The sequence below is a fragment of the Rhinolophus sinicus genome, chromosome 2 (genome assembly GCF_057876585.1).
Source record: "Rhinolophus sinicus isolate RSI-liver-muscle chromosome 2, RSI-T2T, whole genome shotgun sequence".
Classification (NCBI taxonomy): Eukaryota; Metazoa; Chordata; class Mammalia; order Chiroptera; family Rhinolophidae; genus Rhinolophus; species Rhinolophus sinicus.
This window is the reverse complement of record NC_142502.1, coordinates 98,331,973-98,346,536: the sequence shown is the minus strand read 5'-3', so window position 1 is coordinate 98,346,536 and position 14,564 is coordinate 98,331,973. Positions and strand designations below refer to the sequence as shown.

Here is a 14,564-nt window from a genome sequence, read left to right as displayed (position 1 = left end):
GTCTCCCAATAACAATAAGTACTTACACGTATCCAGTACTTCATAGTTGACCATGAAAGATGCACTTTCAAATACAGGAACTCATTCAGTCCACATGACAATCTATGGAATATGCAGGGAGGAATCTCTGTTTCCACTTTACAGATGAGAAAATGGAGTCCAAAAGCAGTGAACTGATTTGCCCATGGTTCCAGGTCTAGTAAATGGTGGAGCTGGGATACAGACTCAGGTTCTGGAGGTGCTACCGTGTTTCCCTGAAAATAAGACCTAGCTGGACCATCAGCTCTACTGTGTCTTTTGGAGTAAAAATTAATATAAGACCTGGTCTTACTTTAATATAAGACCCGGTAATTAATATAATATAATGTAATATAATATAATATAATATAATACTGGGTCTTATATTAATTTTTGTTCCAAAAGACGCATTAGAGCTGATGGTTAGGCTAGGTCTTATTTTGGGGGAAACATGGTAGCTGTCTCTCTATTTTCTCTGTATTACTGGGAGTATATTGTGCCTAGCTTAAAAAAAAAAAAAAAAAGCTACATGTCCCAGGCCCCCCTGCAGACAAGTGTGCCCAATTAGGTATAAGAAGAAGTTATTGGGTAGAACTTCTGAGAATCTCATCCTCTTTTCCCTCTTGCCTTTTTGCTTTTTTGTCTTTCCTGCTGTGTAGAAAGGAGGTGTGATAGCTAGATCTCCAGCAGCCGTTTTGCACCATGAGGTAACCTTAAAGACAGATACTGTGCTATGGATAACAGAACAGAAAGATAGAAGGGGTGGGGCCCCTGGTGGCCATGATGCCCAGAAAACTAGACTTAAACTCTCTTCCACTAGAATTCTTTCACATGAGAGACATAGAAATCCTATGAGTTTAAGTCATGTTATGTTGAATTTGCATCCTCATTGCCGCTCTGGACTTCCGACTCCAGACTCACTTTTCTCTGCGATGCCTCTGACAACTTTGTCACTTCACAATGGCTCACCTGGTGAGGCACAGAACCCCCAAATCCTCATCTTGACCTATTTCTGAGTGAGACCCAAGTTTCTCACTGACACCCGTGTTCTCCTTTGCTCCAACATTGCTGGACCTTAAAAATGTGGGGGAAGCAACTGAAGCTAGGAGAGAAAATCCCATCAGATTTACAACGGCTTATCCCATCCTTCCCAGGAAGAGAAATTATAGTTGGTACCCTCAACCCAAGTCTCCAGCCTTAGTAAAAACTCTGTGAGGTGTTAGTGGGATGTGCCTCCCAGCATGATACCTAGTCTTGGGAGACCATATCTCTGGTTTACCTTGTGGAACCTTGGGAAATCTACTCAATTCATTTGAGACTTAGTTTTACCATCTATAAAATGGCCTTAATATTTGTTCTGTCCACCCCCACTTGTGAATGTTAGGTTTCAATAGTCAAACAGTATGAAAGAAATTAAGAAAAGTTTAAAAATATTTAGAAAAATAAAATCCAAAGCAGGCTGATTTTGATTTTGGTTCCAATCAGGGAATTGCTGGTAAGCTTTCGTCTTCATCCTCTCCATTTTCCTCCTTTACGCTTTATTCTTCCTCTGCCTGTGCAGGCTCAACCTGCCCTTTCAGTAGAAGCTGGGATGTCTGGAGAAGCAGCTGAGTCAAAGCACCTGGCCTGCATAGGTAGCAGGTCCTGTTCCTAGCATGGCCTTTCCCTTAGGGAACACCTGTCCCTACCAGTTTCTCCCCATATCCACAAGATCCCAGGTCATCGGTAAATTTCCCTCCAATCCATGATGAAGATGGTTGCATTTTCATGGGGAGGAGGCAGATCTCCACTGAAGTGTTGCTTGATAAGATCCCGATGGGGTGGGAAGTGGCTGAATCTGCCCTCTTATCCTTTCCCCAGATGGGAGATGGAGCAATAGGTAAAGATGTTCGCTCACCAGCCCCATCAGTAGGGTAGTCCAGTCTCTCCAGGGTGGGGAACTTGTCTGATAATCATGGAAGAATATGATATGGAAACTGGGGCCTGCAGACAGAGCAGGGGGCATGGACTGCCTGCTCTCTCCCCCCACCGTAAGGGTCTCTCTTCTCATATGCCTCACGTCCCCTACCCGGAGATGATGGCAGCATAACAAGCCCCACGAAGACATGACTGCATCCTGGCTAATTCCGCACTGTGCATTAGAAGCATGCTTGCTGTTCCCTTGGCCCTCCTGGGGTCTGTGCCAGCCTGGTGACAGATGTTCTTGATGATTCTTGGAGGCAAGTGTTTGTGAATGTCACTTGAACTAATAATGACATGCAGGGCACTTAATTTTCCATGTCATACCAGGAATGAGGCCAAGCTGGGAGGGGCTGCTGCTTTTCTTGGGGAGGGACCCCCTTCTTTCTGATTCCCCTCTCAGCACCCTTCCTCTTCTCCTTATTGACCCCTCCCCCCTCTGACACTGTCCCCATTAATGCTAGCCACTTCCTGCAGGGGCAGGCTCTGGGGCTAAGGGATGAGAAAGTCAGCCCTCCCCACTCACATGGGAAACAGGCCAGGCCCCACCTGTGAACCGTCTGTGGCCAGCGTGCCCAGTGCCTGCCTGTAGGGCTCAGCCATGTATACTCAAGGAAGGCAAATGCCTTGGGAGGTCAGCAAGAACCATGAGATAATTAGGGAGACAATTATCTGACAAAAGAGCAAGACGTTATTTCATAGCCAAATTCACATCCCGAGTTATACATGATTTGGAATTACCCATGCTGCTGGCCCCCTTCCTGGCACGTTTCAGAATAGAACCTGACATTTTCAGACCATGCTCACAGCTCCCCAGTACTACTCTGGGACCTTGGCATGGGTCAGTGGTGCCCTGTGAGTAACTTGTGTCCAGGTCTGGTTGGATAATCTGAGCCACTGCCAAGGTCCATATCTGTGACCTCAGGCCCTGGGGCTCAGGAACCCCTAACACTGGGAGGCAAGATGCCACAGCGGCCCCAACTGGTAAAAGCAGGTAGTTTTAGCAACTGCTAAACATCGTCTGCAGCATGGGATGATAAACGTCTTAAACAGAGTGATAGACTGTCTGGGCAGGGCTCATGCAAGTCACATGTTCAAGTCAGACTGCCCACTCAGCAGCCCTGGCACAGACTCAGCTGGATTCTGCCTGAACCCTTCCGGTACGGGCAGCTCACACCTTGTGGTAACTCTAACCTATTCTGCTGTTGGGCAGCTCTGATGTTCAATTCCATTCTGTTCCTTTCATCAAATGTTGACTCAATAGCTGTTGTGGGCCGGGACTTACTAGGAGCTGAGGGTCCAGAGATGAGTACACATGAATAACACATGCTAGAGAGGGAGAAAGCTACAAAGCCAGATCATTCCACAGCCAGGTGGAGAGCAATGAGAGGGGTATGTAAAGCTATTGCTGTTGGGATTTTTTTGTGTGTGGGGCCAATGCCTACTTTCTTGCCTATGGGTGCACGCACATGTGTTTTCCTCTCTTCTACTCATAAGTGCTTTGAATAAGTTAAGGGACTTCTTGTCTAAGTCCTGTCATATCCGAGGTAATCTTTTACCATCTCACATAAGCTTCCAGAATCCCATTCTCATCTATTGGTCACTGGATACACTGCAGTTGGTAAAGATGACTCTCAAGACTGTGCCATCCTATATTAAACATATTACAGCTCTGCTCTGACCAGCTTGAATGTTTCCATGATTAGAATCATAACCTCCCATGATCTGAGCCCCTTACTTCTGTTAACACAACCAAAAACTATTGGAGTCTTTTAGCAGCTTCCTCACTTTGTAGTCATGACATCTTTGAGTTCAACTAAAACTCTGAGCCTATGCTACACAAAATTCCATTCCAACCAGATTTTCCTCACCTCAAACTCATGCAATTCAGTCCTTGAACCAAAATGAATACATGTTTTCTGTGTTATTATCCATATCAAGAAGAAAATATATTCCCATTGCTCCATTTTGTTCCAAACACGGTGTGAGATTTTGTCAAATGCCCTATACAGTTGTGATGCACTCTGTTTATGGTAGTTAAGTCACCGCCAATGGACAATCCTAGGAAGTTTTCCATACCCATCAGCCCAGAGATTCGGGTCCACTTCCCCGGTGGAGAAGTGTGAGGGCACGGCCGGGTGGAGAATCGCTGTGCAAGAAGGAATGTCACTAGGAGTGCTGCCCTCCTAAATGACGAGGAGGCAGATTCAAAGGTTGAGAACTACTGGTCAACAGTGTCTCCTGAAGACAACTTAACCGTTTGGCAGGGTTTGCTCCCTGTGAACCCACATGGGGTCCTGGCAATCAGCCATCTGTTGAGAAATCCCTTCTAACATGTGGAATGCCCAGGCCCAGCCTCGTATTCTATGCTTTGTGTGGTCTCTTCTTTGAAAAGTAAACTATCCACCCTTTTCCCATTGTAGGCACTTCCCTTTCTGTTCATGCCGTCTCAGGACCACGCCCGCAGACTTGGGAACTGTGTCTATCTACTGTTACTTTCATCCTGACGTGACCCCTGTGGAGTGGGGACCAGCAGTTATGTCCGGCAGGCAGTGGATGCATAACGTGTCTCTACCGGGCTTCAGTTTCCTCTCTGGAGTATTGGTCTTCTCCTTCCCGGGTTGCCTGGATTCTGTCTCTGCTACTTAACCCCTGTGTAACACCTCCAGCAAGTTTTTTATAGGAAAAGTGGAATAAGCATAGTTCTTGCCTCCTAGGGTTTTGTGAAAACTAAATGAGTTAGTATGTATGAAGCACTTAGAAGATTGCCTGGTGCAAGTAAGCTCACTGCAGATTTGTACCTTCGCAGCAGGTCTTCTAACAGCCACGCCATTTCGTTGTAAGGTTGAGGAGATGCTGTAGGATAGTAACTCTTGTTTATGTCAACTAGCCTATGGTAAAATTGGTTTTGTTAGACGTAGTTTTGCTTAAAGTCACGGGACCTATTGACTGTACTGCTTTTGTTCTCCTTACTGGGGATGGTGGAGGCAAATTGAAAATTGTTGGGCTTTGCCTGCCAGCTCTTTTCTAGTCTCATTGCAACCTCCTTCCCAGCCAGCCAACCATGGTCACTTTTTTCTTCGTGCTCTGAACATAGATTAAAAAGTCCTTGTTGGCTGAGTTTAGCTCTCTCTGTATGGTGTGTGCTGCTCTTTAATATTCATCTTTGGATATGGGCCTTTCTTCTCTTCCTTTATACACTTTCCTGTCAAAGTCTGAGAATATCAGAGAGCCACGGGTGTCTTTTTTTTCTTACGGAGATGATTCCTTTTCTAAAAATCCAGTTTTTTGGTTTTTTTTCCCCTTGACTCTCCTATTTCCCTCAAGCCAGAATGGCTGTGAGGACATCAGACAATACACCTCCAGAGGCTGTGTGTAGGTGCTGAAGCCAGAAGGCCTGGGTTCCAGGCAGTCCTGCCTCTTTCTGGCTCGGTGACCTTGGAGACTTGTTTAATTCTCTCGGCCTCTTCTACTTCTTGGTAGGGAGAAGGAGAATTAAATGAGATACTGCCTGTAAAGCTGCATGTCAGGCACACAGTAAGCTGGCGATACTTCGCTGGATCCCTGTTACTATTATCCAGTGACAGACTCACCTTGACCTGTTTGTCTAAAATTTTGGAGACATGTCTCCTTAAAGACTGAACTCTGTCTTAACCTTCCTCTTCCATTTCCTTCTCCAGGATGGGAGACAAGATAATGGTCTTATTGTCACTCTTGTTGTTACTACCATTCCCACCAACAATAATAATGATAATCTGTATTCCTTGAGCACTTATTATGTGCCCACACTATTTGGAGAGCTTTCCATGCTGTAACTCTTCCAGTCCTCTGGATGCCCTAAGAGGAGCTCAGCATTATTACCTGCACTTATTTTGTATTCCAAGGTTTCTGATGCTTCCATGTTATTTACGTTTATAAACCTAGTGTCTCCAGGTTCTCAATCATCAAGTAAAAGCCATTTGAATTCCTGCCTTGGGTGATTTCAGGAGTGTACACCCTACCCCTCTAATCACCCTCCCAGAGTTTCTGAGACCCACCCCCAGGGAGGGGTACTATTTTGGCAACCTCGGTGTGCTGCCACCTGGATGCGAACATCACTCCCCTCTCACAAAGTTCAGTTCCCTTTATCCTACGCCTGTGCAAGCCTCAGAGCTGGGAGCTTTTCACCTTTATGTTTTTTTATCGAAGTCAAGACCATATAATAAATTCACAAGCAAAGAAATAGACTGAGTTTTAAAAGGTCAGTCTCACAAGTTATCAAAGAAATGCAAATAACAACAAGCTCCATTTTTTACCTGTAAAATTGGCAAAGATGGAAGTAATTATATATTCAATAATTGGCAAAGCTGTGGTCAGACTGCGCATTGTCAGCTTCCAGTGGTGAGAGGGTAAATAAATATTCATATGCACCGTATAGAAATCATACTTTGCTCATTAAACAGTAATTCAATCCCTAGGAAAATATGCTAAGGAAATCATTGAAGCTGCACAAATATATTTATGTACAAAGATAGTCATCACGACCTTACTTTTAATATTAAAAAATGCTAAAAAACCTAAATGTCCAACAATAAAAAATTGGTTAAACAAATTATGGTACAGTCAAGTGAAAAAATACTTTAACTCCTTGGGAACTAAGCAAGCTATAATGTTGAGTGGAAGGAATTAAGAAACAAAAGTACACACTAGACTGATCATAAATATTGTTTTGAATTGAAATAATATGGAGAGGTTAATTTTGAACGGTGGGATTACAAGTCATTTTTATTTCCCTCTTTATCATTTTTCTCTATGTCCCAAATTAGCTACAAAGACTATTTATTAATTTTATAATTAGAAAAATGCATATATGTATGTTTACCTTTAATTATATATCTATACCTATACATCTTTCTACGTGTATATATGCATATATTAAGTGCTAATGGTGTTTTCTCTACATCCTGAGAAAAGAAGCTGTTCTCCAGACCAGCCAAGTAAAGGGAATTCCAGGTAAGCACATGCCCAGGTAAGGGAACTTCTGTGGCTCTACCCTAAGTCTCCTGGACTCGTTTGGTGAGTAAATGCCTTCCTTACGTGTGCTTCGCCCCACACCTTTCCATCCAGAGACTCATCAACTTGGGAGGTCAGAGATGGAAGAAGTGATAAATCAAGGATTCTTGACCATGGGCCCTTCCGGTGTCTGGTGAACCTACAGGATCCCTTCTCAGAATAATTGTTTTACATGTGAAAGGAAAGATACAGGATTTCAAAAGCAACCATGTGTTCCTAGCACGTTAAGATTCTGGGCCATGTCCCTCGGTGTAACGCAAACCAAAGCTACCTGAGATAGGAACTCATCTGCGGTCAGACCTCTTAGCCCTCTGGCCTGTATCCATCACTTTGTGAGCCCCTCCCTCCCTCTGAATGATTTTGGCAATTCTGCTGCAGTTTTTCAGTCTTAAACCTCCCTTCCTACCAGGCCTAGGAAATGCCCCCTAGATCCTCACAGCACATTTACAAGGTTAGCAACATTGTCTCCATTTCCAGATGAGGAAACTGACAGCCAGACAGGTCAGAGCAGGTGGGCAGGATGACCCACCTCCATACCACAGGGGCTCACTGCGACCTGCTCTAGTTAATTGGAGCTCATCCAGGACTTCAGTGAGACAAACTGGGAAAGGACCCTCTTCTTCCTTTAGGGCTGCTCAAAGGAAAAAGGCTGCCTTGGGTAAAGCCAACCCAGAAGAAAGTGGAACTCAGGGAAGATAAGAAACTCAGAGAATGCAGGATGCTTGTGGGGGCTTTTGATCTAGCTGAGCCTGAAGTGGGTCCCTGAGTTTTCAATTCACAAGCCAGCACGTTATCCCTTTCTCTTTTTTAAGCCAGTTTGACTTGGGTTCAATTACCTGCAACCAAGTGTCCAGACTAAGTTACATATGGATTACCCCCATTTTCCAGATAAGGAACACTGAGGCTGCCCAGTAGAATTACATGACTAGCAAGTAGCCAAGCCATGATCTGAATTCTACTTTTCCTGACCTCAAGCCTTAACCACGACTGCATCCGACTCCAGGTGAAGGTCCAGATTCACTCCTTCTTGGAGGAGTCAGATGCTTTAGCCAAAAGTCCCACTTGTTGTTCTTGCCTGTCCTCCAGCTGTGGTTCCAAACAGGAAGTTTGGAGGCTTATACCCATATGACCACCTACCACAGCCATGCCCCTAGGGGGAATGGTTCTCCTACACACACGTCTCCTCGGGCTGCCCATGTGGGTTCCTCTCTTCTTCAACTTGTAGTTGATGTTCTTTTTATCTCCTTACCTGGGTGAATGGCACCCTTTGCCAGGGAATCCCCACAGGTATCTTCCGGGAGGAGGAGTTTAGGTGGGAACAGCTCAAAACCCTCCTGTCACCTCCTCCTTCCCCAGCCAGACCCTCCCTGCCTTTGCCGCAGCCTGGGCTCACCTGTAAATCAGTACCTCATCGTCAGAGCAGTTGTACTGCAGCTGGTACATCTTCACCCGGGGGGCTGACTTGCTGACCGACCACTTGACCAGGGCTGAGGTGGTGGTCACATCGGACACAAGCACGGCCCGTTCTGGGGGGCTTTTGGGAGGCTCCCCACCTCCGCTGCCGCCCCCTCCCCGGCTGGTCTTGCTGGAGCCAGTGATGTCCGAGAGGCGTGACTTGGGGGGTGCGGCGCGGCTGGTGCTATTGCTGAGGTGTGGCAGCTGGACGATGGAGACCTCCACCGTGGCTGTGGCCTCACCTGCGGCATTGGCGGCAATGCAGGTGAAGGCACCGCTGTCCTGAGACGTGGTGATGAGGATGTCCAGGGTGCCATTGTCGTACACGGCAGTCCTTGAGGAGTTCCCCACCAGGCGGTCATCCGGGGCCACCCAGTGGATGAGGGGGCTGGGGTCCCCGATGGCCTTGCACTTGAGCATGGCCGCCTGGCCCTCCAGAACCAGCAGCTTGTGCGTGTGCTGGGTGATGAGAGGCGGTTCGCACACAAACTCCTCCTCGCGCACGTGCCAGAAGTAGCGGCCCTTGAGGCCCCCTGGGGAGCCACACGTCTCCTGGTCATCATCCCGTTCAAGCCTCCGCAGCCAGAGAAGCTCACAATTGCAGTGCAGCGGGTTCCCCCCAAAACTAAAGGACAAGGGTGGAGCAAAGGGCGTGGCAGTCAGCGCGGAGGCCTGGGAGCGGGCAAAGATGGGGTCTGGGGGCAGCTTCTGCAGCCGGTTGGAGGTGAGGTCCAGGCGGGCCAGTTTCTGCAGGTCAGCAAAGGTGCCCTCTGCGATGTGGTCCAGCAGATTGTGGTCCAGGCTGAGCTGGTGCAGGTTGACCATGCGTCGCACGGAGCCCCAGGGCAGGCCGTGGAGGTTGTTGTAAGAGAGATCCAGGTCCTCCAGCGTCAGCAGGAAGTCGTCGAAGGCCTCGTCAGCGATTCCCCCCAGCTGGTTATTGTTAACAATGAGGTGCTGCAGGTTGACCAGGCCACGCAGGGTGTCCTCCCCGAGGCTGGGCAGCCGGTTGCTGTCGAGATGCAGGGAGCGGAGGCTCTCCAGATCCAGGAAGGAGAAGGGCTGGATGTGGCTAATGGTGTTTCTGGACAAGGTCAGGTCCACCAGCCCCGTCATGTTGGCGAAGTCCTGGCGGCCAATGTGGATGATGAAGTTGCCGCCCAGACGCAGCTCCACTGTCCGCCGGTCGATGTCAGGCGGCACGAACAGCAGCCCCTTGGAGGGGCATAGGGTCCCCAGAGACTCAGACAGGTTCTGGCAGACACAGTACTTGGGGCAGGCATCGACCACGGCAAACGCCATGCCAAACGCCAGCAGGCCACCAAGCAGGGTCTCCATGGTCTGGTCACTCAGGCCTCGGTGCCTGGAAGGGAGGGACACAAGGTCACGGTCAGGAGTTGGCTTCCTACCGCCCTTGCCCAGAGCTTCCTCCCTCACACTACCCGCCTCGCCCAGGACAGCAGCAGGAAAGGACATCTGCTCGTGCAAGGTATAATCCTTCCTACCGTTCCCTCTAATGCAGTTCTACTTTTTCTTTTTTCCTTAGCTCTTATCACCTTCTAACAGGCCTTTTAATTGGCTTATGAATTGTGCTCGTGGACTATTTCCTTCCTCCCCCCTAGAATGTCAGGTCGGGGAGGGCAGGTACTTTTGTCTGTGTTGTTAACTGCTATATCCCTTGCATCTAGCGCAGTCCCTGGCATACAGTAGGTGCTCATACATACTTTTTGGATGGACGTATGGACGGACAGACGGATGGACGGATGGATAATTCCATACCAGTGGTTCATTTATGATCATTGGATTTGAAAAGTGTGTTATGACTGTATTTGAAGCAGTTTTACCTTCTTAATTGGTTTATACTAAGCATGAAATTAAATTGGACCAGCATTCCTTAAGAATAAGAACAGGGACAAGGAGAGAGCTGGCCCTGCGAGACGCCAGGGTGAGTGGGGAACTGGCTTTGCATAAATTCTTCCCCATAGAGAATCCACAGCGTATATGCATCTTTGGGAGTTCGGGGAAGAAGAGAAGGTGGTGGGACATGAGCTGCTTCTGAGCACTTAGTGTGTGCTGGGTCCCCTGCCCGGGATTTCAAATACATCATCACATCTGGGCTTCAGGAACACCCTTCACAGAGAAGGGCTTATCTATGTGGATATAGGAAGACTTATCCAGGGTCTGCTAGCCTCCTTCAGGTCTTTATTCAAAAGTCACCTTCTTACCCAGACCCCACCTGGACTGTGCATTCCCCTCTTGCCTGCTTTGCATTTTCTCCTTGAAATTTGTCATTATCTAACTTACTGTATAAACAGAGGGTACCAAAAAAATGTACATAGATTTTAAGAAAGGAAAAAAATGTATTAAAATTGTAATGCTCAATATGTATTGATAACTAAAGATGAATACAAGTCATGTGTATACATATTTTTGGCATTCCCGGTATTTTACCTACTTGTCTTGTTTATTGTTTCTCTCTTTAAATTTTTATTTTATCTTGTTTTTTAAATTTATCTTTCCATTACAGTTGACATACGATATTATATTAGTTTCAGGTGTACAACATAGTGATTAGACATTAGTATTTGTGAAATGATCCCCCTGATAAGTCTAGTACCCATCTGACATGATATATAGTTATTACAATATCATTGACTATATTCCCTGTGCTCCACTTTATATCCTTTTGTTTGTCTTCTGCACTGGCAACAAAGCCCCAAGAGGTTGGAACTTGTTTTCACTCACCGCTATATTCTCCAGGTCTAAAGCACTTCCTGACACATAGTAGGTATTTTTGCATGAACAAATTTCTTTTTTTTTTTTTTTAATTTTATTAAATTTATTGGGGTGACAATTGTTAGTAAAATTACATAGATTTCAGGTGTACAATTCTGTATTACATCATCTATAAATCCCATTGTGTAGAAGAGGAAAGCACAGGACTTTGGTTCAGGTCTTTGTGTCTCCAAATCTGACAGTTTTCTCACTATTCCATATGTTACTGTCTGTGGCTCTATTTATGCAGTACTAAAAATTACATCAATTGGATTGGACTTTAGGAAATGATGCACTCTGCTTGTGTAGCATCATGCAGACCAACAGCTCTCACATTGCCTTCTAGGAGTGCTATTTAGAGTTCTGCAAGAAAGGCTTCTCAGGCCAGTGAGTTGGGGAAGGGCTGCCGACTCTCCCTCACTTGGACAAAAGCTCTATACACATTAGCAAGTTCGGAAGGGGTGAGAAATTCTGCCATGGTACAGAAACTGGATTGATGTTTCATTCTGCATTCCTCCCTTTCTTTTGTTTTAGGTAAAGCTACTCCTTTTTCTGAGCAACAACTCTTAATAACTTGAGGAAGCAGAGCTCTATAACTCCCAGTATGGGGAGCACAGAGGCAGACAGAAAAATAGCTAATAAAACAAAGGTATATTGTAAATTTAAAAACCTATATAGTAAATTTAAAAACCCATTCCAATCAGGTACTACTTTATTGTGACAATTTGAATTCCATTACTGTGTCTCTTTAAGGGTAAATCTCCCACCTGAGAGCCTTCAGGGCCAGAGACTTAACCTTCTATTTCATCTGGAGAGAGTGTTGTTTCTAGGCAGCACTGTCCAATGAAATATAATACTATCCATAAATGTAATTGTAAATTTTCTAGTGGCCATATTTTTTAAAAAGTAAAAAGACACAGGTGAAATCAATTTTAGTAATATATTTTATGTAACCCACTATATCCAAAATATGAGTTTGACATGTAATCAATACAAACAGTTGTTAATGAGGTGCTTAACATTCTTTCACTAGTACTCAGTCTTCAAAGTCGGATGTGTATTTAACACTCAGAATACATTTCAAGTGCTCACTAGCCATGTGTGGCTATTGGCTACGCTATTGGACAGAACTATTAGGGCAGATTTTGGCTAACTATAGCCCCAGGGCTGAATCCTGCCTGCCATCTGTTTTTTTTAAATAAAGTTTTATTGGAACACGGCCATGCTCATTCATTTACGTATTGTCTATGGCTTTTATTTTTTTTATTTTTTTTATGCAGAGGTGAAGAGTTCCAGCAGATACAATGTGGTCAGCAAAGCCTAAAATATTTCCTATTTTGCCATGTACAGGAAAATTTTGCTGACCTCTGTTCTTGGAGATTTTTTTTTTTCCTTTCTTTTCATCATCTTAATTATGGTCACGTTCATTAAAAGCCTCTGCCAATATGCCTAATTCCAACAGCTCCACTCTGGACTCCCATGAGCAGCCATCTACCCTGCCAGTCCCTGCTCTTACCAGTCTCCAACCTGAGGGGTACCAGCCCACCCTGACCCAGGCCCCACCAGGCACATGCATCCCAGAGGCATCTACACATGGAAGCTTTCTACCTGCCACCTTCTCCATGCCCAGTGTGTTCTGGCCCGTATGTCCCCATTTCGCTGGGGCCTGGTAAAACAAATAAGAATCGTCTCCATCTGCATTGACCCTCTTTCTATTTTCTAGCACAAGTCTTTGTAAGAGCTGCTTCTGCCCACTACCCCAGCTTACCTTGTTTCTCTCTCTTCCCCTTTGCTCTTCCTGTCCCAGCTGTTTTCAACCTTATAAATGCCATGCTTGGTCATCTTCCAGCAATTCCTACATGCTCGTTTCTTCCTGGCTTTTCCCCACCTCCACTCCCACCTGGCCAAGCTCCTTTTCTATCTCCAGGTGTAAGTTTAAACACTACCTACTCTAGGAAGCTTCTCCAAAACCTAGATCAAATCAGGCCCTCCTGCTATTTATCTCTTAGCCCCTTGTACTTGCTCTACATATCAATCATCACACTTTTAATTATAATTCTTTAATTACTTACCTCTCTGCCTTCCTAAACTGTAAACTCCAAAAGGTAGGAACTTACCTGTCTTGTCCACCCATCACTGTATCCCCAGTACCCAGTACCTGACTCATATAAGTGCCCAATAAATATCAATTGAATGAATGAATAAAATATAGTGCTGAGAAAAGTGAGTTTCTGGCATTGGTGCTGAGGCTGTGGATACTGTAGAAACACTGGCTGATCAGCTAAGAAAACCAGCTTTACAGAGTGGCCTAGTCTCAGCAGAAGCTTCAAAGCATTGTCTGCCAACCATCAGCTGTGTGTTCCAGCATCATTCGCCCTGGCAGTGGAGTCAAGGAGGCCATATTTCTCTGGCCCCTGCATCTGCTCGTGTCGAGGCGAGTGGTATCCTTTCTACCCACTAAGGACACAGGGACAGACACGCCCAAGCATGTACCTCACTGTTTAAGCTGGAGGTGGCTGCGTGTGTGATGTACGTGTGTATGTGTGTGTGTGTGTGTGTGTGTGTGTGTGTGTGTGTGTAGAGGCTGGGTAGTCTTCTGAAAGTCTATGGCCCCATGAGAAAGGGGTCCTCCTTATGTGTTCTTGTCTGTAAACACTGCAGTGTTCTAAGGCTAAGCAGTGCTTCCCAACATTTCACATCATGGCACACATGGATAATGGCAATACTTGTCAGGTACATCTGCATCCAGGGCCGAGGCTGGCTGTTGATGGCCAGTGCTGGATTCCTTCCCCCCAGACCCCCTCTCCACCCTCCCCTGCCCTGCTCTGTGTCCTGGGAGGCGCCCCAGTATGGCCTGCATCAGCGCAATATGGATGGTCTGCCCTGTCCTACGGCATCCTCTGGGCCTTTGTATCCTCAGGTCTGTCGCCTGCCATGCAGAGGCAGCAAGCAAGGAAGACCCAGACACGTTGGGATGCATGCCCTGCACGGGGCCCATTGTTTCAAAAAGTATTGTCCTTGTAAGTCATGCTAAACAAATCCCATTTTGTAAAAAAGTTTGTGGAGGATTAACAAATGTCTAACGAATTCAAATCTGTGACATAATAGAGCTGGGTAAATATGTTTTAAATAACAGCATGGAAGATTACTGACAGAGAAGTGACTATGGAATCTTAATTAAAATTGTATTCTGAGAACTGTTACTTAATATATTACTCTCGCAGTCAAACAAAAAGCAGCTTAAACCCCAAGTTGGGACGGAGGTGAGGGCCTGGGTCGATACTCATAATTCATGCATAGGGAGT

At 45.9% G+C, this 14,564-nt stretch overlaps 1 protein-coding gene across 1 annotated transcript in view; it reads right to left on the bottom strand.

Annotated features, from left to right (window-relative positions):
• LRFN2 (leucine rich repeat and fibronectin type III domain containing 2) overlaps positions 1-14,564 on the bottom strand; it is a 198,159-nt gene that overhangs the window by 45,063 nt on the left and 138,532 nt on the right. The window contains exon 2 of the mRNA XM_019751559.3: positions 8,423-9,847. Coding sequence (XP_019607118.2) covers positions 8,423-9,822 — 1,400 coding nt within the window. The 5' untranslated portion in view covers positions 9,823-9,847. The remainder of the gene's footprint in view (positions 1-8,422; positions 9,848-14,564) is intronic.